General features: G+C 43.0%; 1 protein-coding gene across 3 annotated transcripts in view; it reads left to right on the top strand.

Annotated features, from left to right (window-relative positions):
- WIPF2 (WAS/WASL interacting protein family member 2) overlaps positions 1-24,164 on the top strand; it is a 67,140-nt gene that overhangs the window by 10,415 nt on the left and 32,561 nt on the right. For 2 of the 3 annotated variants that reach the window (XM_033918239.1, XM_033918241.1), the window contains exon 2: positions 20,727-20,859. In XM_033918239.1, coding sequence (XP_033774130.1) covers positions 20,797-20,859 — 63 coding nt within the window. In that variant the 5' untranslated portion in view covers positions 20,727-20,796. Of the gene's footprint in view, positions 1-18,641; positions 18,705-20,726; positions 20,860-24,164 lie in introns of all 3 variants that reach the window. The other variant, XM_033918240.1, reaches the window with a different exon arrangement.

Raw genomic sequence — 24,164 nt, 5'->3', positions numbered from 1 at the left:
TTTGAGAATATAAGAAATTATCCAAACATTTTTTTTAAACCCTGCTAAGCTATCTGCTTTCACCACATTCTCTGGCAATGAATTCCAGAGTTGAATTATATGTGGTGCGTAGAAATATTTTCTCCCGTTTGTTTTAAATCTACTGCTTAGTAGCTTCATCGCATGTCCCCTAGGCCTAGTATTTTTTTTGGAAAGAGTAAACAAGTGATACACACCTACCCATTCTACTCCTCAGTGTTTTATAGACTTCTATCATTTCTTTCCTGATCCATCTCTCTTCCAGGCTGAAGAGCCCTAGCTGCTTTAGCCTTTCCTCATAGGGAAATTGTCCCATCCCTTTTATAATTTTCATTGCCTTTTTCTGCACCTTTACTAATTCTGTTTTATCTTTTCGAGATACAGTGACCAGAATTGCACATTGTATTTGAGGTATGGTCACACTATAGAGCAGGGGTCCCTCCTTGAGGGCCGAATCCAGTTGGGTTTTCAGGATTTCCCCAATGAATATGCATTGAAAGCAGTGCATGCACATAGATCTCATGCATATTCATTGGGGAAAACCTGACTGGAGAGGGACTTTGGGGACCCCTGCTATAGAGCAATACAAAGGCATTATAACATTTTCAACTTTATTTTCCATTCTTTTCCTGATAATTCCTAACATTCAATTTGCTTTCTTAGCTGCTGCTGCTGCCGCCACACACTGAGCTGAGGGTTTCAAAGTATCCTCAACAATGACATCTAAATCCTTTTCCTGGGTGATGACTCCTAATGTGGAGCTCTGCATCACGTAACTATAGTTCTAGTTCAGGGGTCTCAAAGTCCATTCCTTGAGGGCCGCATCCAGTCGGGTTTTCAGGATTTCCCCAATGAATCTATGTGCATGCACTGTTTTCAATGCATATTCATTGGGGAAATCCTGAAAACCCGACTGGATTGCGGCCCTCAAGGAATGGACTTTGAGATCCCATCTAGTTCCTCTTTCCCCACATGTATCACTTTGCACTTGCTGACATTAAACGTTATATGCCATAAATAAATAAATTAAAATAAATAAATTAAAAAAATAAATTTTGATTCCCAGTCTCACAAGGTCTTCTTGCAATTTTTCACAATCCTCTTGCAATTTAACTATGTCATCAGCAAATTTAATTCCCACCAGTTATTCCTATCTCTAGATCACTGATAAATATGTTAAAAAGCAGTGGTCCCAGTAGAGACCCCTGGGGAACTCCACTATTTAAACATTCACCCCTTTGAATTCATCTATCTATGCCCAAACCGAGATAAATCTTACTTCATTAGCTGGCACCCGTCACTATGTTGTTCAAACAGTGTATTTCTCTACCTGTCTGGTTTACTATCAAAAATGTTACTACGGTAGTATTAAAAATATAGTGGAAAACCAACGGACTCCGAGGTTTTTCTTTTTGTTAAACGGGAATTTAAGTTGGTTCCTGTTTTCCAGCGCCCCTCCTTTTCTACTCCAATCTTTTCTGTTCGTCAGGCCAGATCCTCCTGTTCTCCTCTAAGTTCTCCTTCTCTCTCACCTTAGTTCCCTTAAATTTTGCCTTTCTTTGATCACAAACTGTTGACCCCAAGACCAGAACAGACAACATGTCCATGTATGGCCAGCAACGGCTTTCCATCCCTGATAATCACTTGTGATGGTTCCCCCTGCACTGTGCCAGTAGACCTGCCTATTCCTGTGTAGGCAGTTTCTGGAGTAATGTAGGTAACACATAAGCGACCTGTTTCACTGAATTGCCAGGCCTGTCTTCTGGAAGTATAAAAAACCTGACTTCCTCAGAGGCTTCTCTTCATGGACAGTCTTGCTGTATGTACTAAAGGCCCTTTGAAGTCCAGAAAGCTGAATAGCAGTGGAGCTGAAGCTGATTCACTGATGTGAGATCCAATGGTTCTGTGCCTGATTTTAGCAACATACTCTGTGCTCCTGATAGTCATTTTCTGAGACCACATGTTGCTGACTTCTGTTGATGCTGAGCCATCATCTCAGAATTATGGCATAAAATGGCTTGTTTTCACACGTACCAAGCTCCACCTTGCATGAGGCAACCACATTTTGTGGAATGCCAAGTCTGCCGGTGCAGCACTGCATTCCCAATCATGAAGGCTGGTATGAGGATAAGGACTGTGGCACTGTGCGCTGCTAAGGCAAACACCTTGCAGCTCTGCTAATGTGTCTGCTTTTAGGTGCAGCAGTGCTTCCTTGCTAAGTGCCCTAAGGCCTGGAACAACCCAAGCCGCTAAACTGCTATTGACCTTATCCTGAATTGGTGAAGTGCTGATTTGCAGTCTCTGGGGGCTGATCAGTACTTTTTTCATGAACTTGTTATGTTCAGCAAGCACACTGCTGCACCTGCAGCTGTGATGCTGGCTTGGTCCTCCTTCCCTGCCTACAAGGATTCACATGCTGCAGATTATTGTGCCGCCTAGCAGAGTCTTTGCTCCTACAGTTATGATTGTGGCTTGGACTGCTTCCCCCCCCCCCCCCCCACTACAGAAAAAGCTGTCTATACTGGCTCATGTTGGCATTGCGGTGTCCCCTCAACAATGATGGTTTGGAACACACTTCACAGGTGTCCACAAACGCCGCCAGCACACCGTGGTGAATACCTTCAGTGATGCCAAAATGCAAAAAAAAAAAAAAAGGGGGGGGAGACAATACTCTTCCATTCCCCCCTCCCAAATTTCCAAATTATAGATTTGGAGCTACCACTTGAGAGAGGGCGTCTTAGATGATCTATGGTGCCCTGGGAACTGCTTGGTTGGAACATAGCCAACATCACTGCAGTCTGCTTGCTCTTCACTATCTTCAATGGAGCTATATCCCACATTATGATTCAGCCATGACAGATCATCCAAAGAGTCCTAAAACCACCTTAATCTTAACCTCTAAACCTCCAACCCTGGAGGCAAATGCCATTTCCAGTCTTCATCTCTAGTGCTGACCAAGAAGTAGTACATTAGGGGAGAGTGTGGCTCAGTGGTTAAAGCTAAAGCCTCAGCACCCTGAGGTTGTGGGTTCAAACCCACGCTGCTCCTTGTGACCCTGGGCAAGTCACTTAATCCCCCATTGCTCCAGGTACGTTAGATAGATTGGGAGCCTGCCGGGACAGAGAGGGAAAACTGCTTGAGTACCTGAATAAATGCATGTAAACCGTTCTGAGCTCTCATGAGAGAACGGTATAGAAAATTAAATGAATAAATAAATAAATAAATTAGGGATTCCCCCACACACCCCTTTTTGGTCTATCTGCTTAACATTCAAGACTCACCCATCACTGGAGGATGCTTCCTATCTCAGAAGCTAAGCAGCTTCCTTCCAACATCCAGTTCTGAAGGGTGTACTGTTTGTACTTAGCTCATGCCATTCAACTTTCTCAGATATTTCTAATTAAACAGCCTGCAGGAGAAATGTTCTGCCATGGGAATCTTTCTTTATCCCAGGACAAGTAGGCAGCCTATTCTCACATATGGGTGATGTCATCGACGGAGCCCGGATGCGGAAGCCTCGCAAGCAGACTTGTTTGTAGAAACTAGAAGTTTCGAGTCGACTGCACCATGCATGCGCGAGTGCCTTCCCACCCAGTGTAGGGCGCGTCTCCTCAGTTCTCAGTTTTCCATGGAGCCGAGAAGTCCGTTTTTGACTCTCTGCGTTTAACTTTCTCTCTTCGTGCCTTCTTTCATCGCGGTTTGTGTTATTTTTCTTCACGAATCGCTGTACTTACTTTATTTCTAGTTTAAAAAAAAAAAAATTATCTATTCCATTCAGCTGCCAGGGCAGGCTGCTCGGCCATAGCCCAGGAGCTGCAACCTTGCAGTGGCTGTTTTTCCTTCTATGTCCTGGCCAGCGATAGGCTTCAAGAAGTGTAGCCAGTGTCAATGTGCAATTTCTCGTATGGACCCACACACCAGGTGCCTCAAGTGCCTTAGGCCACAACATCATCCAAAGTTGTGCGAACGCTATGCTACTCTTCAACCTCGAGCCCTTAAACGTCGTCTACTTTCAGTGGAGAAGCTCTTCCAGATGGATTCGACCACTTCTTCAACTCCGAAGCCTACTTCAGTCTCGCCTTCGAACGAGGGCCCTCCTGCCTCCACTGCTTCGACCTCGAGCCTCATCAGACCTTCTTCGTTTGCAGCGGCTCTTTCCTCGACGACGTCTGCTGTATCTCCTTCTGTTTCCTCAGCAGACAGTTCCACCGGTGGTGCTTAAGGTGCCTAAGACTTCTAAGTCGAAGCACATTTCCACTGCCTCGGTGGAACCTCCAGCCAAGGCAAGTGGTCCGGTTTCAGACGCGGATCCATCTTGCCGGCTTCTTTCCAGACCATGTTAGAGCAGCAATTTGTTCAGTTCCTTATCAAAATGGGACCAAAGCTAGCTACTCTAATCCAGCTTGGGCATTCTGCAGACTCTGGTGAGGTCGAGCCTCTTTCTTTGCCTCTATGCAGGGAGTAGAGTCTCTGTGAGCGTCTGATCTGGCATCTAAGCACGTGAAATAAGGAGCAGATTCTTTGCAAGTGCCTCGGCAGGAATCCTCGCACTCTGTACAAGGATAGAGTCTTTGGTGGCATCGGCTGCTTCCCTCTCTGGGGCGAAGTCTCCTCGATCTTCGAGATCTGCTTCCATGCACCGTTCTCACCGACGATCAATACCTTCATCGAGGCATCCTTCCAGGCATAGTTCTTCTTCTAAGGAGCGTCATTCTTCAACTAAGCCTCGATCTACACCTACTTCTACTAGACCGCCGACTCCTTGTTCGAGGTCTCCACTTCCACACCTCGAAGACTCAGCGGTTTTGCTTGCCTCGTCCAAGTCTCCCTATTCTTTTGATACCTTTTTTCCAGCCGAAGCTTCATCTTCGACTCAGGCTGCCTCGATGTCCTCGAGTCCTTCTCGAGGCAAGGCATTACTGGATCAGCTATTTTTCTCCTCTTTTCTTCATCAGATGTCTGTGGACTTGGACCTTCAATTGGATGCTGGTTCCAAATACTCTAAGGAGTATCTTGAAGTCATGCATCTTCCTCAACCTCCAGCAGAGTCACTTAAGCTTCCCATTCACAAGCTTTTGTCTCAAACTTTTACCAGATGCCTGGAGACTCCTTATGCAATTCCAGCTGTTCCAGGAAAATTAGACTCCAGATATAAAACTCTCCATTGTAAAGGATTTGAGAATTCACAGTTATCTCACCAATCCCTACTTGTGGAGTCTTCTTTGAAAAGATCCCATCCTTCCAAGGTTTATGCTACCATTCCTCCTGGAAGAGAAGAGAAAACAATGGACAAATTTGGACGTCGCATCTATCAAAATGCCATGATGTCCTCTAAAGTCCTTAATTATAATTTACATTTTGTCACTTATTTTGAGTTCCTTATTGCTCTTTTGCCTAAATTTCTTACTTATTTAGACACTCAAAAGCACTTTGAATTTCAGGAAGTCATCGCTTCTCTATCACAACTCAGATTACATCTTCTTCAGTCATCTTATGATGCCTTTGAGTTGTCTGCCCGGGCGGCTGCTTGTTCTGTAGCAATGCGTTGCCTTTCCTGGCTTTGTACCATTGACATGGATCCTAATCTTCAGGACCGCTTGGCTAATATTCCTTGTGCAGGCAATGACCTCTTCGATGAATCTATCGAGGCAGCCACCAAGAAATTGTTTGAACATGAAATATCCTTTGCTTCTATTGTCAGACCTACCAAAGCCAGCTCCTGCCAGACCTACACACCCTCCTTCCATTTTCCAGAGGCGTTTAGCTCCGAGGACGGCTCCTTCCACTCGCCCTCCTCCTAAGAAACAGCAGCCTCAGAAGCAACACAAATTTCAACCTGCTGCTGCACCTAAGGCTACCCAGCCTTTTTGACTGTTTACAACAGAGCGTAACCTCCACCATTCTGTCTCTAACCTATCTCCCCTCCCCATTGGAGGTCATCGCCATCATTTTTACCACCAATGGACAACGATTACATCTGACCTCTGGGTGCTGTCCTTCATCAGGGAAGGATACGCTCTTCATTTCACTCAGGTTCCACCAGAGCTTCCTCCAAGAGAGTATCCTTCCAGTCCATCCCAGACCGCCCTTAGAAACATAGAAACATAGAAAGATGACGGCAGATAAGGGCTACAGCCCATCAAGTCTGCCCATACCATTGACCCCCTTTTAAGTCTACTGGCCCCCTTAACTTTACTGACCTGCTCTATTAAGTCTATATCCTAGCGACCCTATTCATTGGTAGGACTCTCGGAGTGATCCCACATAGGTATCCCATTTATTCTTGAAGTCTGGGATACTGCGGGCCTCGATCACCTGTACTGGAAGCTTGTTCCAATGCTCTATCACTCGTTCCGTGAAGAAGTACTTCCTGACTTCTCCACGAAACTTCCCTCCCCTGAGTTTGAGCGGGTGTCCTCTTGTGTTCGAGGGTCCTTTGAGAAGAAAGAAATCATCTTCCACCTCGACCCGTCCCGTGATGTACTTAAATGTCTCAATCATGTCTCCCCTCTCCCTACGCTCCTCGAGAGTATAGAGCTGCAATTTGTTCAGTCTCTCTTCGTACGAGAGACCCTTTAGCCCCGAGACCATCCTGGTGGCCATCCGCTGAACCGACTCAATTCTGAGCATATTTTTACGGTAATGTGGCCTCCAAAATTGCACACAGTATTCTAGATGAGATCTCACCATGGCTCTGTATAATGGCATCATGACCTCAGGCTTCCTGTTGACGAAACTTCTCTTGATACAACCCATCATCTGCCGTGCCTTAGATGAAGCCTTCTCCACTTGAGTAGCAGTCTTCATGTCTGCACTGATGATCACTCCCAAGTCTCGTTCTGCCGTAGTCTTGGTCAAAGTTTCTCCATTCTTCTTCTTCAGGAAGCTCAAGCTCTGCTTCGTCTCCATGCCATCGAACCAGTTCCTTTGGAACAGTAGAACAGGGTTTTTTACTCCCGTTACTTCCTTGTTCTGAAGAAGACGGACAATCTGCGGTCCATTCTGGATCTCAGGGCTCTCAACAAATTTTTAGTCAAAGAAAAATTTTGAATGTTGTCCCTGGCATCACTTTATCCCCTTCTAGATCAGAACGACTGGTTATGCTCTCTGGATCTCAAGGAGGCCTCCACTCATATTCCCACTCATCCGGCCTCCTGTCAATACCTCAGATTTTGGGTGGGGAATCTGCATTATCAATACAGAGTGCTGCCCTTTGGCCTCGCTTCCTCCCTCAGAGTGTTCACCAAGTGGCTGTGGTAGACAGAAGCACGTTACAGGGCTTCAAAGAAGGTTTGGATAGGTTCCTAGAAGACAAAGGGATTGAGGGGTATAGATAGGTGTAGAGGTAGGCTATAGGGATAGGAGAAGAGGTAAGTATAGGGATAGGAGTGGAGATAGGTTATAGAGCTAGTCAGGGACCACTGCTCAGGCAATGGGTCTGATGGGCCGCCGCGGGAGCGGACCGCTGGGCGAGATGGACCTCTGGTCTGCCTCTTATGTTCTTAAGTGCCTGGTAGTGGTAGCAGCAGCTCTAAGGAACCATGGTCTTCAGGTATTTCCCTGGCTCATCAAAGATTCCACATGGTTCCTACAAAGTTTTTGGAATTCAAAATCAACTTCCCCAAATCCCAACTTCAACCCTCACAGAATCTACAATTCATCGGAGCTGTTCTGGATACTATCCAGCTCAGAGCATTCCTTCCACAACAACGTCTGGAAGCTCTCCTTCAACTCTGTCATACAGTGTCTTCCCGCTCTTCCATCTCAGCGGTACTACTAGGTCACATGGCCTCCACAGTACACGTGACTCCTTTTGCCAGACTTCACCTCAGAATTCCTCAGCGGACCCTGACATCTCAGTGGACGCAGGTTTGCGACCCACTTTCTCAACACAGTGCAGTCACTCCTTCATTGAGACAGTCTCTCCACTGTTGGATGCTCTCTTCCAATCTCTCCAGAGGCTTGCTGTTTCAAAAGCCCCCTCATCAGAAGGTCCTCACAACAGATTCTTCAACCTATGCTTGGGGCGCTCATTTCGATGGTCTCCGTACACACGGCCACTGGACCAGTACGGATCGTCAATGTCACATCAATCTGTATTGCTTTCATTGTATGCTAATAGATCTCATGCATATTCATTGGGGAAATTCTGAAAACCCGACTGGATTGCGGCCCTCGAGGAGGGACTTTGACACCCCTGTCCTAACTAGACACATACTAGGGGTCTAATACTAATATACAAATTACCCTAGTTATTCTTGCAATGCAATTTTTCCAGTACAAGTTTTATCCTAGTTGACACACAAACAGTTTACAGGTTGGATTTGCCAGTTACTTACAGCAGTGTTTCTCAACTCGGTCCTGGAGTACCCCCTTGCCAGTCAGGTTTTCAGGATATCCACAATGAAATACGCATTAACTTCATTTGCACGCACTGCCTCCATTATATGCAAATTTCTTTCATGCATATTCATTGTGGATATCTTGAAAACCTGACTGGTAAGGGGATACTCCAGGACAGAGTTGAGAAACACTGACTTACAGCACAAGATTTTTACAATACAGGTTTTCCTTACGTGACATACTAGGTTTTGGTACCAATATACATTTCTTTGTAATCCATCAGTCATGCTGTTTCCTCTGCAGCAATGCCTTCCCCATCTCCCCAAGCCCTGCAGCCTTAAGCACAGACAACTAATTTAAAGAGCTTGTTAAATTTAATATCAGAGCAATTCCAGATATCTTTCTGAATCAGCTTGGCTTAGTTAGGTTTTGTGTATGTAACCTGCTTGTGTTGCACTCCTGGAGGAATGTGGAAGGTATTTGGTTATATCCTCTGATAAGTGGAATTCTATATTGCTTGCAGGAGGGCTTTCTGCTGGGCCACTGGGTAGTTTGTTTCAGGGCTGGGAGTATTTACTGTAAGTTGGCGTTTGCCATTCACCTCTAGTAAGGTTTGGTATTTGTTAAGCTCCCATTGTGCATGTATTAAACAGTAACTTCTGTCTGAGTCTAAGGCAGGGGTGCCCACACTTTTTGGGCTTGCGAGCTACTTTTTAAATGACCAAGTCAAAATGATCTACCAACAATAAAATTAAAAAAAAACACAAAGCACACTGTATGCATAGAAAATGTTAATCATCATTCCTATTCCAGGGTTTTTCAAAGAGGTCAAAGCAGATGACTCTAAGCACTATCACCTCAGTAACAACCATACAAAAATAGACAAATATACCCCCTCCCTTTTTACTAAACCACGATAGCAGTTTTTAGCGCAGGGAGCTGCGCTGAATGCCCAGCGCTGCTCTCGACACTCATAGGCTCCCTGCGCTAAAAACCTCTATTGCGGTTTAGTAAAAGGGGACCTTAGTGTAAAATATAGACAGCAGATATAAATTCAGACAAATTTTGATCACTAAATTTAAAATAAAATCATTTTCCCTACCTTGTCTGGTGATTTCATGAGTTGCACTTTCTTCTTCTGACTGTGCATACAATCTTTCTTCCCTTCTTTTAGCCTGTATGCTTCCTCTCCTCCAGACCTCATTCCTTCCCCCCAACTTTTCCTTCCTCTTCCCTGCCCTCTCTTTCTCTCTGCCTCCCTTTCATTTTTTTCTGTTTCTCTTCTTTCATTCTGTATCCCTGCCTGCCCTTTTTCTTTCTTTCTCCCTGCGCTCCCCCAAGCCACTGCCACTGCCATTACCATCGGGGACCAGGACCCAAACACCACCAATAACAGGCCCCAAGCTCTCCCTGCTTCGGCCAACCAGCATTCCTCTCCCCGACATCAATTCTGCCGTCGGGAAGAGAAAGGCTGATCAGCCCAAGATCGTGATCAACCTATTGGGGGAAATGCTGCCGGGTCCTGCCTTCGCGGAAACAGAAAGTAGGCAGGACCCAGCAGGAAGAAGAACAAATGCTTCACTAACCTGTCTCCCGCATTAGCCCGTAGCGAACGCTTGCTTCAGGGCTCTCAACATGTGCATGCCGGCTTCCCTTCTCCCCCCCCACCGGACATAACTTCCGGTTTCGGAGGGAAGAGAAGAGAAGCCGGCACGCACACTTTAGAGCCCGGAGCATAAGTTCGCTAGGGGCTGAATCTCCAAGCCGGTTTTTTTGGGGGTTTTTTTAATGTTCAGCAGCGGCATATGACAGCTGGGCGGACCGCCCAGCTAAAAGGCCCTAGGGAGAACACTGGAGAGGAAGGCTGATCGGCCCGTAGATCAGGACGGCAACACGAGTGCGATCGACTCGAGTTGCCTTCCTGAGCTACTGGTCGATCGCGATCGACGCTTTGGGCACCCCTGGTCTAAGGCATTCTGGCACTGGGATGTGTTTCACATTTTCTCTTGTTCACATACTTTTATTAATGTGATCTTCAGTTCATCATAATGAGAACATTATCAAAACCATTTGGTTAGAAGAAAGGGTGTTGCAGAACACTGCATGCAGGTTAGACCAATGTTTAGCAGTGCATGGATTTTTGCTTGCATTTTTTCAGAGGCTTTCCCTGGGGGGGGGGGGGGATGGAGATCATGTAAAGCTGCATTTTCAAAACTGCTTATGATTTTGCCAGAAAAAGTTCTGCCAAGAAAGCAGGTACAAATCTTTGTAGTTAACTATCTCCCCGGGCAGTTTTTAGAGGGGTAATATTTGAATATGTTCCCTTTGAGAGCTACTATAAAATCGGGGGATAATAGTATCTGTGGATTTTGCACCAGTCTGCACAGTTCTGAACATTACCCTAAATGGGTGAGATTGTGGTGCAGTAGTTAAAGCTGAGACCTGACTACTTGGCATCCTCAGCTAAGCACCCTGAGGTTGTGGATTCATGCCCATGATGCTCCTTGTGACCCTGGGCAAGTCACTTAATCCCCCCCATTGCCCCAGGTACATTAGATAGATAGTGAGCCCACCAGGACACACAGGGAAAAATGCTTCAGTACCTGAATAAACTCATGTAAACTGTTCTGAGCTCTCCTGGGAGAACAGTATAGAAAAATTGAATGAATGAAAATAAATAAATGTGTGTTTTCTACCACTAGTACAGTCCGGTCAAAAAATGTCGCTGACTAATTTTCGTTAAACAACCTCTTCATGCTGGTGAGACCCTGTCGTTCTTCTGATCTTTCAGTTATCCAGCAGGTTCTTGGGCTGAGCAGCAGCTTTTGTGGTACATGGCCGGCCTTCCCCTTACTGGATTGCTGGAAAGTAGTTGAATGTAACAGGAAGGACCAACATCTTATTCTATAAGCACAGCAGTATATTAGTTCCTGGTGTATTGTTTAATGAGTCCTGTTGATCTGGGAGGTAAGAGGTGGATGATTTTCCTTTTGCAGTATTCTAGCATGCCTGGGCCAGTGGGCGTAAGAGTCAATCACGAAACTGCAGTAGATTGCCTGTAAGTCTTGGGCAGGGCAAAGTATTGCTTTTTCATCTCTCATGTTTTCTCAACCAGTTTCCTTGAAACATTCCTTTCTCCCTTCCTGTGAAACATTCCTTTCTCCCTTCCTGATGAGCTAAGAGTGATTTCATCTGATTCTGTTTAGTAGAAATCTAATAATGCCAAGTAGTCAGGTCCCAGTTCAGTATTGAGTAACATTCCAGCCACACTTACTGACATGATGGCCAATGTTTTGCTCTCTTAATGTTTATAGGAATTCTTATGATATGCCCTCACATAAAAGAGAGGAGTGGCGGTCTTTATTCTTTGTTTGAAAGTAAGCAAGGTACTTTAAATAAAAAGTGTTAATCCATATATATAGAAAGGTGTGACACGTTCAGAGCTGACCTGAACTTTGACAAAGACAAGAACATCTACCGTATATGAGATGAAAATGAAAGTAAACACAATTGCTCTCTAGCTCAGGCATGCCTCACTTGTGACTTTGTTGGTAAATACCACACTGGTATGTCAGAGGCCTTTGGGATAACATCCCTAGTAAGATGAAACAAAAGAAACATAGTAGATGACGGCAGATAAAGACCCAAATGGTCCATACAGTCTGCCCTTCTTGATTCAATTTAAATTCTTTTTTTTTTTTTTTTAATTTTTCTTCTTAGCTATTTCTGGGCAAGAATCCAAAGCTCTACCGGGTACTGTGCTTGAGTTCCAACTGCTAAAAAGTCCATCAAAACTCACTCCAGCCCATGCCCATCTACACCCTCCCAGCCATTGAAGCCCTCCCCAGCCTGCCCTCCCCCAAATGGCCATATACAAACAGAGACCGTGCAAGTCTGCCCAGTACTGGCCTTAGTTCAATATTTACTATTATTTTCTGATTCTAGATCCTCTGTGTTCATTCCACACTTCTTTGAACTCTGTCACCGTTTTCCTCTCCACCACCTCTCTTGGGAGCGCATTCCAGGTATCCACCATCCTCTCCGGAAAGTAGAATTTCCTAACATTACTCTTGAATCTACCACCCCTTGACCTCAAATTATGTCCTCTGGTTTTACCATTTCCCCTTCTCTTGAAAAGATTTTGTTCTACGTTAATACCCTTCAAGTATTTGAACGTCTGAATTGTATCTCCCCTATCCCTCCTTTCCTCTAGGGTATACATATTCAGGGCTTCCAGTCTCTCCTCATACGTCTTCTGGTGCAAGCCTCCTATCATTTTCGTCGCCCTCCTCTGGACCACTTCAGGTCTTAAATCCTTTGCCAGATATGGTCTCCAAAACTGAACACAATACTATGTGGGGCCTCACCAACGACCTGAACAGGGGCATTAACACCTTCTACTGGTTATGCCTCTCTTTATACAGCCCAGCATCCTTCCAGCAGCAGCCACCGCCTTGCCACACTGTTTTTTTGCCTTTAGATCTTCGGACACTATCAACCCAAGGTCCTTCTCCCCATCCGTGCATATCAGCTTCTTACCTCCCAGCATATACGGTTCCTTCCGATTATTAATCCCCAAATGAATTATTCTGCATTTCTTTGCATTGAATTTTAGTTGCCAGGCATTAGACCATTCCTCTAACTTTTGCAGATCCTTTTTCATATTTTCCACTCCCTTTTTGGTGTCTACTCTGTTACAAATCTTGGTATCATCCGCAAAAAGGCAAACTTTTCCTTCTAACCCTTCAGCAATGTCACTCACAAACATATTGAACAGGATCGGCCCTAGCACCGAACCCTAAGGGACTCACCTTTCCTTCCTCTGAGCGACTTCCATTAACCACCACCCTCTGGCGTCTGTCCGACAGCCAGTTCCTAATCCAGTTCACCACTTTGGGTCCTAACTTCAGCCCTTCAAGTTTGTTCAAGAGCCTCCTATGAGGAACTGTACCAAAGGCTTTGCTGAAATCTAAGTAAATTACATCTAGCATATGTCCTCGATCCATCTCTCCTGCCACCCAATCAAAAAATTCAATCAGGTTCGTTTGGCACGATTTACCTTTTGCAAAGCCATGTTGCCTCAGATCCTGTAACCCATTAGATTCAAGGAAGTACACTATCCTTTCTTTCAGCAACACTTCCATTATTTTTCCAACAACAGAAGTGAAACAGAAGTGAAACGGCCTGTAGTTTTCCGCTTCATCTCTGTGACCACTTTTGTGAATAGGGACCACATCCGCTCTTCTCCAATCCCCAGGAACCACTCCCGTTTCCAGAGATATGTTGAACAAGTCTAATAGGACCAGCCAGAATCCCTCTGAGCTCCCTCAGTATCCTGGGATGGATCCCGTTCAGTCCCATCGCTTTGTCCACCTTCAGTTTTTCAAGTTGCTCATAAACACTCCTCCATGAACGGCGCAGAATCTGTTCCATTTTCTCACATTGCTTTGACAGACAATCTCTGTCCTTCTCCAGGATTTTCTTCCGTGAACACAGAACAGAAGTGTTTGTTTAGCACGTTTGCTTTTTCCTCATCACTCTCCACATATTGGTTCCCAGCATCTTTTAGTTTAGCAATTCCATTTTTTATCTTCCTCCTTTCACTAATGTATCAGAAAAAATTTTTGTCTCCATTTTTTACATTTTTAGCCATTTCTTCTTCCGCCTGCGCTTTCACCAGATGTATCTCTCTCTTGGCTTCTTTTAATTTCACCCTGTAGTCCTTTCTGCACTCCTCCTCTTCTTGTTTTTTTTTATATTTCACGAACGCCAACTTTTTCGTCTTTATTTTCTCTGCCACTAGTTTGGAGACCATATCGATTTCCTTTTTCTCTTGTTTTTATTTATTTTCTTCACATAAAGGTCCGTAGCCATTTTTATCTCTCCTTTCAGCTTAGATCACTGTCTTTCCACTTCTCTTATGTCCTCCCATCCTAACAGCTCTTTCTTCAGGTACTCTCCCATGTCATTAAAGTCCATACGTTTCAAATCTAGGACTTTAAGTATCATGCGGCCTCGCTCCACTTTAGCCGTTATATCGCTACTTCCCAGGTGAGCACCCACTTGAACATTAGAGATACACTCTCCATTTGTGAGGACCAGATCCAATATCACTTTTTCCCTTATGGGTTCCGTCATCATTTAAGCTGAGCCTCTTGAAAGCCATCCACAATCTCCCTACTTCTTTCCGATTCCACAGACAGAACATTCCATTCCGCATCCGGCAAGTTGAAATCTCTCAACAGCAGCACCACCTCTTTCCTTCCAAACTTTTGGATATCCACAATCAGATCCTTATCAATTTGTTGCGATTGAGTCTGATGTCTGTATACTACACCCACGTAGATAGAAGTTCCATCTTCTCTTTTCAGAGCGATCTATATCGCTTCTTACTCTCCCCAGATCCCTTGCATTTCTGTTGCTTGGATATTGATCTTTACATAGAGTTCCTTAGGATGTCTCTTGAGGAGAAGACACATCCTAAGCGAGTGGGAAACTGATCGATTGTATGATGGTAAATAAAATAGAATCTAAATTCTGTTGGGCCATGATTTTTGTTGTTGTCTAAAGATATAGATGGTGGACACTGAGACCAACAAACCAGTCCGTGTGTGGCAACCTTGTCTGATTTATAAGAGCCTGACTACTGGTAAAAGAGTTAAGGGATGAATTAAATCTCATGTTGCATTTAGAACTTTTGTACTAATTTGCCCCACCTGATGAAGATAGAGCTTGGTGCTTGCCCAGGGTCCAAGCCCAGCCTTCTAGACTTCCCCCTAGAGCAAGTTATGCTAAAAAAAACAACCACTCACTGCTGCTGGCTGAATATTGACACCTGAGTATTATACTTTTTTCCTATTCTATATTCTGAGTATAATCTTTATTAAATAATGCCACCAAGTAATTGAGAGGATACAGTATGGAACAGTTCACTGTGAATCTGGTGCCACAGATGCTTTCAGTCTCAAGTTCATTCTCATCATTATCCTTCCAGCAGCAGATTAGTAGAATTTAAAAGTAAAGGTGCATGCTCAATAAATGTCTATTTTCATAACAAATTTATGATTATATAGCTGATCTTATGGTTGTTAAATGCTATGTCTTTGTGTCCTATTCAATATTGTATTTCTCCCTTTCTACCTTCTGAGTCAGTCTATAATGTCTAAATGTATATTTATACCATCATCTAATGACTATTGTTTGTATATCCCTCCATTTTTATAAATTTTTTTTACTGTAAGCCGCTTAGAAATCTGATAAGCGGGATAACAAATTTTAATAAATAAACTTGGAAACTTGGTAATTTCTTTGCACTCTGATTTCATTAGACACCAAAAATGTAATATTTTATATTTGTGTAGTTCTGTAGTTTCAGCAAATTAATTGAGGGTGAATCGGTTCTTTAATTATTTTTTAAGTGTTGACAGACCTGTATCCTTCCAACTGGTTCCCATGCTTCTTGGACTCTGGTCTTGGTTTTTAGCATTGGATAGGTTTTTCTAAAGGATCATGCCTAAGTGATCGACACCCTCCTTTTTGGCAGCCTGAGCTCAGTGAGTAGGCATGACAACCCTGCCCCTTCCCCCAGGTGATTGGGCGGGTCACTTAACATCTCTTCCCTCCCCTACCTTTAAATTCTTTAGGTCTTCGCAGGCAGCAACTCATTCACCTTGCTTGTGCTGGCTCCAAGCCTTCCCTCTGATGTAACTTCTTGTCCCGCAAACATGAAGTTGTGTCCGAGGGAAGGCTCAGGTCAGTATGAGCAGGGGGGACTGTGTTGCTGCTTGTAGCCGGCAAAGAACTAAAATATTTAAAGATACTGGGTGTGGGGCGGTCAGGGAACAAAGTTAAGCCCCCTCTGATCTCTTGAAGGAGTAGATGCTGGAAGTCTTCAGCTGGTGGGTCTTGGAGATCCCCACCAACTATAGTGCTACTATGCCACTTTGCCCATTCATGGCTGTGCCACTGGCCAGAAGCCATTGGAAACAAAGAATTCAACAAAACTGCAGTGAAAGATCGAGTTGAAAAGCAAAAACTGCAGTGGTGATGTACAAGATGCCAAGTCTTTAATGGAAAATCATAAGAAATAAAACCCCTCAATTCTCTATTCTATTCTAAAATCCATTACCGTACTCCTATCCCTCAAAAACAAGACTCTAATTTTAAGAGCAGACCAACAGCCCAAGATCTGACAGATTTCTTTTGTAAATAGATCAGTGATATACGGAATAAACTCGATCATACTCCATCCAATGTTCCTACTAGTACCTCTATCGACGGCCAACCCTACCCTTTGCCAAATGCTCCACTTTTAATCTTTCGTTATTAGCTGATATTGAGCGCCTCTTTCAAAGAGTTAATCTAAAGGGCTCTCGTTCAGAGTCTATTCCTCCATTTTTCCTAAAAAAAATTTTTTCATGCTTTGGCCCTTTATACATTCTCTTATTTTATATTGCCTTAAGTCCAGTTTATTATCTTCTGCTTGGAAAACTGCCACAATTCTCCCGATAATAAAAGATCATAAATCTAGCTTCGAGGTTCCCGCAAATTATTGTCCAATAGCCAACATACCATTCCTAGCAAAACTAACTGAAAGGATAGTATTTGATCAACTGTCAGATTTTGTTGAATCAACTAATGCACTTCATCCAAACCAGACAGGATTTAGGAAAAACCATTCTACAGAATATTCGCTGATTGGTCTAACCACTAATCTATATATATAAAATCGGAGGTATGTATGTGTGTATGTATGTGTGTATGTGCCGCGATCACGCAAAAACGGCTTGACCGATTTGAACGAAACTTGGTATGCAGATCCCTCACTACCTGGGATGATATGTTCTGGTGGTCTCGCGGCCCACCTGCACACGTGGGCGGAGCTACAAACATAAAATCAGATTTCACCCATTCATGTCAATGGAAAAAATGTAAAAAGCTGCCATTCTCACTGTAATTCAAAAACGGCTTGACCGATTTGAACGAAACTTGGTATGCAGATCCCTCACTACCTGGGGTGATATGTTCTGGGGTCTCGCGGCCCACCTGCACACGTGGGCGGAGCTACAAACAGATAATTAGATTTCACCCATTCATGTCAATGGAAAAAATGTAAAAAGCTGCCATTCTCACTGTAATTTAAAAATGGCTTGACCGATTTGAACGAAACTTGGTATGCAGATCCCTCACTACCTGGGGTGATATGTTCTGGGGGTCTCGCGGCCCACCTGCACACGTGGGCGGAGCTACAAACAGATAATTAGATTTCACCCATTCATGTCAATGGAAAAAATGTAAAAAGCTGCCATTCTCACTGTAATTTAAAAATGGCTTGACCGATTTGAACGAAACTTGGTATGCAGATCCCTCACTACCTGGGGTGATATGTTCTGGGGGTCTCGCGGCCCACCTGCACACGTGGGCGGAGCTACAAACAGAAAATCAGATTTCACCCATTCATGTCAATGGAAAAAATGTAAAAAGCTGCCATTCTCACTGTAATTCAAAAACGGCTTGACCGATTTGAACGAAACTTGGTATGCAGATCCCTCACTACCTGGGGTGATATGTTCTGGGGGTCTCGCAGCCCACCTGCACACGTGGGCGGAGCTACAAACAGAAAATCAGATTTCACCCATTCATGTCAATGGAAAATATGTAAAAAGCTGCCATTCTCACAGTAATTCAAAAATGGCTTGACCGATTTGAACGAAACTTGGTATGCAGATCCCTCACTACCTGGGGTGATATGTTCTGGGGGTCTCGCGGCCCACCTGCACACGTGGGCGGAGCTACAAACAGAAAATCAGATTTCACCCATTCATGTCAATGGAAAATATGTAAAAAGCTGCCATTCTCACAGTAATTCAAAAACGGCTTGACCGATTTGAACGAAACTTGGTATGCAGATCCCTCACTACCTGGGGTGATATGTTCTGGGGGTCTCGCAGCCCACAACTCTATGTTGCTTGCTCAAGGGTGGGTTCACCCAATAATTTATATGTTCTTGCTCCAGGAGGTGAAACTAAAATTGTTGTTTATAATCACGTTTTGCGTTAGTTGTATTGTATTCATTTTGTCAAATATTTCACATTATAATTTGAATATTGTACTTTTTATTAAGCTGTAAAAAAATAATTTCATTCACCACTATAAAGTATCTTTATTTGAATCCATTTACAGTGTTATTGCTTTAATTAAATACCCGTGCAACGTCGGGGCATCAGCTAGTATACTTTATTATTTAGATCATCACAAATCTGTAATTCTTTTCTCACTAGATTTGTCAGCTGCATTCGACACCATTGATCATGCTTTACTTCTCGACAGACTAAAAGCCATAGGTATCTGTGATCAAATTTATGATTGGTTCAAATCCTTCCTGTCTAATCGCTTTTCGGTAGTTACTTTTAATGACTCTGTCTTTAAACCTTACACCCTTAATTACGGTATTCCACAAGGATCTATCCTGTCCCCACTGTTGTTCAACATCTTTTTGTCCCCTCTTCTGACTTTATGTCAGTCTATAGGCTTCATCACTTTCACTTACGCCAACGACATTCAACTTTCCCATCCTCTAAATCCAGAAAATAAAGATGAAATACTAGAGATCAACTTAAAACTAGAGAAGGTTAAACAATGGCTTAGTTCCCATATGTTAGCCCTAAACATACAAAAAACAAAAGCTCAACTATTTACATGGAAACGGAATAAATTTGAGTGCCCCCTTTACCCTTGATAACACTCACCTAGAACTTGTATCATCTTTAAAAATTCTTGGTGTCACCATCGATAACAAATTCTCATACCACAAGCATATAAGTAATATCGTAAAATCTTGCTTTTTTAGATTACGTATGATTCGGTCAATCTCTAAGTTCCTAGAACCAAAATCTCTAAATATTCTAATTCACTCTTTGATTATTACCAAACTTGATTACTGTAATTCGTTATTAATAAATATTACACAAAAGGAAAAAACGATTACAAATTATCCAAAACACTGCCGTTAAACTTATTCATAAAGGTAAAAAATATGATCACGTTACTCCGTTACTAATCAAATCTCACTGGCTTCCTATCAACCACCGCATTACTTTCAAAATTTTATTATTAGTATTCAAAACCCTTGATAGTAACAAACCCCAATTTATTAATAATGCACTTATTCCTTATAGTACGTCGCGTTCCCTTCGGTCCACCTATCTAAAACTCTTAGTTGTTCCTTCCCTGAAAATTATTGGAACTCGGCGACAAGATATGTTTTCGGTAATAGCACCACAACTTTGGAACTCCTTACCTCTGCATTTGAGAGAGGAAAACAACCTGAGTCATTTTAAAAGTAATTTAAAAAGATTTCTTTTTAAAGACGCTTTTAATTTATAAATTATGTCTTAAAGATTTTACTTCATCCTTTATATCGTTATCTTCCTTTTCCTAATGTTTTTCCCTTCGTTTATGATTCTTCTTTTTACCCTGGAAAATACTGAACTTTAGTTTTGCCCTTTTTTTGCCTAGTGTTTCGGTTGATCTGTATGTCTGTCGGTCCCAATTATTGTTTTAAAAATAAATTTGTTTTTTTTTTTTCTTTTAAAAAACATTATGTATAAATAAATGCTTTTCTTTTATGCTGTAACTCGCTTAGTAAAAATTAAGTTAAGCGATTCATCAAATTATAATAAAACTTGAAACTGGAAACTTGATCAATATAGTTATAAAACAGTTTGTATCCAAAAGGATTGGTGAATCCAGACCCGACACGGTCCGTGTTTCAAAGAAACACTCCTTCCTCAGGGGTCCTAAATAGTATCATGTACAAAATAACCTGATGGATAACAACTGGAATCAGCGATAAACAGCTAGCAAACTATGAAAGCTCCTATGCAGTGCACTGCTTTTGTCCTGCACTGCGTAGGAGCTTTCACATTTTTTCTAGCTGTTAACCGCTGATTCCAGTTGTTATCCATCAGGTTATTTTGTACATGATACTATTTAAGGTCCGGGTTCATCAATCCTTTTTGATTCAAACTGTCTTAAGCCTATATTGATATTTATTTCTTATGATTGTCCATTAAATACTTGGCATCTTGCACATCACCACTGCAGTTTTTGCTTTTGTTTTTAAACTACAGTAACTGACATGTCTTTATGATTCCATAGTTTCAGATAAAGGAAAGTGGAAGGAACTTGAATGCACACACCATGTTCAGTATTTTCAGTGCACCCATTTGTGATTATACAGGCTTGGGGTGGGGTGAAGAGTCTTGAGGAACCTGTACAACTGTTTCTTCCTTATCTCTCGTTATTCCTGTTACATGACAGCTAACAAACCTTAAGAGTGTACTCTGTTTATCTTTTGTTTCAAGGTTCATGACCGACTCAACCTTTCCAGAACCAAACAGAAAGACATCTGAGCCAGTGGGGAGTGGATAAAAGATGCCAATTCCACCTCCCCCGCCTCCCCCACCCGGGCCACCACCTCCTCCAACCTTCAGTCAGGTAAAAGCTAATTGAGCTGTCACCTCTGATATTGGCTCTTGGGGAATGTGACATTCCTGTAAGGCCTGGAAAGAAGCTTGAGTTTTATTCCTTTTATTGTGGTGACACTGTGCAGCCCCATTTTAGAAAGGGTGTAAAATCCAGAATCAAGGCACTGAAGTCAGGATGTCTCAAGTTTCACTAAGATTTCAGAATAAATCTCGATTTATAGAGTCTTGTAAAATACAAGAGAAATGGACATTTATGCGCAGGATATTTACATTGTAAACATCCATTTTAGAAAAATAAGTTACCTCAAAAATTTTAGTGAGTCGAAAACCACCAAATAAACCATTATGTATGTGATTTTTAAGATGTTTAAATTGTGTGTGTTATATTGTGAACCGCCTTGGATAAAGGCGGATTAGAAATGTTTTAAATAAATAAAATAAATAGAGAGCAGTTTGCCAAAGCCTAAACTTGCTTGGTAGCAGGTGTGAATCCTGATGTTGATCTGTTAGGACATCAATGTTTGTTCCCCTTTTGAAATGAGGAATAAACACATTTCTAGTACGACAGACATTATAATCCTGAACCTGTGAGTAGTCAACCTCTTCTCGCGAGAACTCTTGTAAGGAGTTTCATTTGCATTCTTTTTTGCTCCTTCTCCCTTACCTATGGACTTTCCTTCAGCTCCTCAGTTGTCTTCCTACAAGCGAGACAGTAGGCTCTTGTCTGCTCGTGTTTATTTTCATTTAAATTTGGGCTTTTACCGCTAAGTTTACGAGGCTTTTGGTGCCACAGAGGACACCCTTTGTGGGACAGTTCTGGCTGCAGGAGAGCACAGACTCTGAGGTCGAGGGTCTGCTTCCAAGGGGATGATTTGCTTTGTAGTGCACCCACTTGGACAACCTGCACTAATAGTTCAAGGGCTCAGGGACGTTCCCTCGGGAGCAAGGCTAGCCCCCAGGTTCATCCGCAAGTGGGCTTGAGCACAGGCTTTGTGGCTCTGTGGTGGCCTTTTCCAGGATTTGGGGCCACCTGCATTCATCCCTCCGTTTGCGCAAGCAGTCCAAATTCCAGGATTGTTGAGGCAGAGGTTCTCCATGTAAGCTCTTTGCAGCTTCCATTCTTGCAGCTCCTAGCACACAGCATGGCACAGTAACAGGTTGACACCCTGACACCCAAATTAGGGAGGTCATTAAAAATGATTTTTTTTTTTGGGGGGGGGTTACACTGAACTAAACCTTAAGTTTATATACCGCATCTTCTCCATAATTATAGAGCTCGGCACGGTTTACAAAAGCTTAATATAGGAAGGAATAACACAATTGGATTTGGAGGTTGATTATAGGGGGGAGAAGAGCATTACATTTTTGTGAAAAGCCTGGTTTTCAGGTGTTTATGGAATAGTTGGAAGGAGCCCCGATTCCTTAGTGGGGAAGTAAGATTATTCCAAAGCCCTGTGATTCTGAAGAAGAGAGATTTTCCCAATTTTCCCACATAGAGGATACCTTTTAGCAAGGGGTTTTTGGGAGTGCCTGGTGGTGTCGGGACTCAAGGAGTTACAAGAAAGTGGGATTAGGGGATGGAGGATTTTAAAAGCTAGGCAGGCGCATTTAAAATGAACTCTGTAAATTATTGGGAGCCAGTGGAATTTGGACAGAAGTGGGGAAACATGATCAAATTTGCGTTTTGCAAAGATCAATTTGGCTGCAGTGTTCTGAATTAGTTAAAGTCTTTGAAGACTTTTTTTTAGTTAGACTTAGACTTAGATAGAATTACAATAGTCTAGTCTGGAGAGGATGATGGATTGAACAAGGGTGGCAAAATGTTGGCGAAAGCAGGATCTCACTTTCCTCAGCATGTGGAGGCTTCAAAAGCATGATTTTTCCAAGGAGTTAAGGTGGTCGTTGAAGGAAAGAGAAGAGTCGATGATGATGCCTAGAACTGTGCTTGAGAACTTTGCTTTGCTTTGCTTAGAGAACTTTGTTGTGCTTGAGAACTTTGCTTTGCTTAGAGAACTTTGCTTTTGCTTAAAATCCCCAAATCACTATTTTTTTATTTTTCAATGTAGCTCCCCTGGGCCATTTTTGGCACTAAAATTGCTGCTGCGGCGGCCATCTTAGATTTCCCAATTTGAATTTAAAAGCTTCTATCTGCCTCAAAACAGCCAGGATACTTCAGATTCATGCCTCATTTGTGTTGGATGGCAATTCGCCACAAATCCGTGTTCCACGTGCCTCTGCTTAGTCCTCTCTGGTCTCTCAGGGGGTGTTAGTATCCAGTTGGTCCAGGGACAAGGAAAAAGTTAAAATTTGACCCAGGGAGCAGCACAAATGTGTCCCCGGTGAAATGCAACCGTGATACTGCGGGAAATCCCCAAAAAGGAACTAAATGGCGTCTGCAGGGGCAGAGGTTTCCCCCTGAATTTATTAATATGATGTTTGAGGCTTATATGATTAACAAGGGCCACATGGAACCCTCTGAAATTGTGGCCCTGCTAGCGCTGGGGGATTTTCCCCTTAGGAGCACAGTCCCTAGCAAAAGTGCCATTCACAGGTCTAGGATATTCGGACAGGTGACGAATCAGATGATATTGATTTTATTTTAATGCCTTTGCTCTCCCAGTCGGTCTTCAGGGCAGGATCCAGATTTGGGGGAGGCTCTGGATCTCGGCGAGGACCTAACTGTGTACACAGGCTATTTTAACCTTCATTGCTTATGGGGTTGATCACGGAATCCATCCAAGAGTTGAAGCTAAAGGCTTCTTAGTCCTCTGCCACGCAGTGCTTGCTTATGAGCAGCACCAAGGAACAAGACCTCTTGCTTTCCCTCACATCAAGACATTACAAAAATGCTCACGGATCACTGGGAGGTTCTGGAGGGGCCTCTTCAGGTGGCCAAAGCCATGTCAAAGCTCTATCCTATGGATACCGCATTTAACTACACTGGCTGCCTGTTGTTTTTAGATCTCAGTATAAAGCATTAATGATCTACCATCAATTCTTGTACGGGAGCATACCTGAACTGTTTAAGAGTAAGATGTCAAACTATGTACCATCTAGATCTCTGCGTTCTGAGAATTCGGCTCTATTTAAAACAAAAGCTAATCCAAAATACGTTGAGACCAGTAAAATGTTTTTTTGCTGTACGGGAGTCAAATTGTGGAATTCTCTTGTCTGTCAGTTATGAAAATGTTACGACAAGGGTAACTTCAGAAAACTGTTTAAAACACAGTTATTTGTTAATGCATTTTTTTAGAAATTGATTTTTATGATTGATCTTTTGCTGGTTATCTCATATGATTTTTTGAGGATTATTCG

This window comes from Geotrypetes seraphini, chromosome 13, assembly GCF_902459505.1.
Source record: "Geotrypetes seraphini chromosome 13, aGeoSer1.1, whole genome shotgun sequence".
NCBI lineage: Eukaryota > Metazoa > Chordata > Amphibia > Gymnophiona > Dermophiidae > Geotrypetes > Geotrypetes seraphini.
Note: the sequence above shows the minus strand (reverse complement) of the source record. Positions and strands in the feature narration are given on the sequence as shown.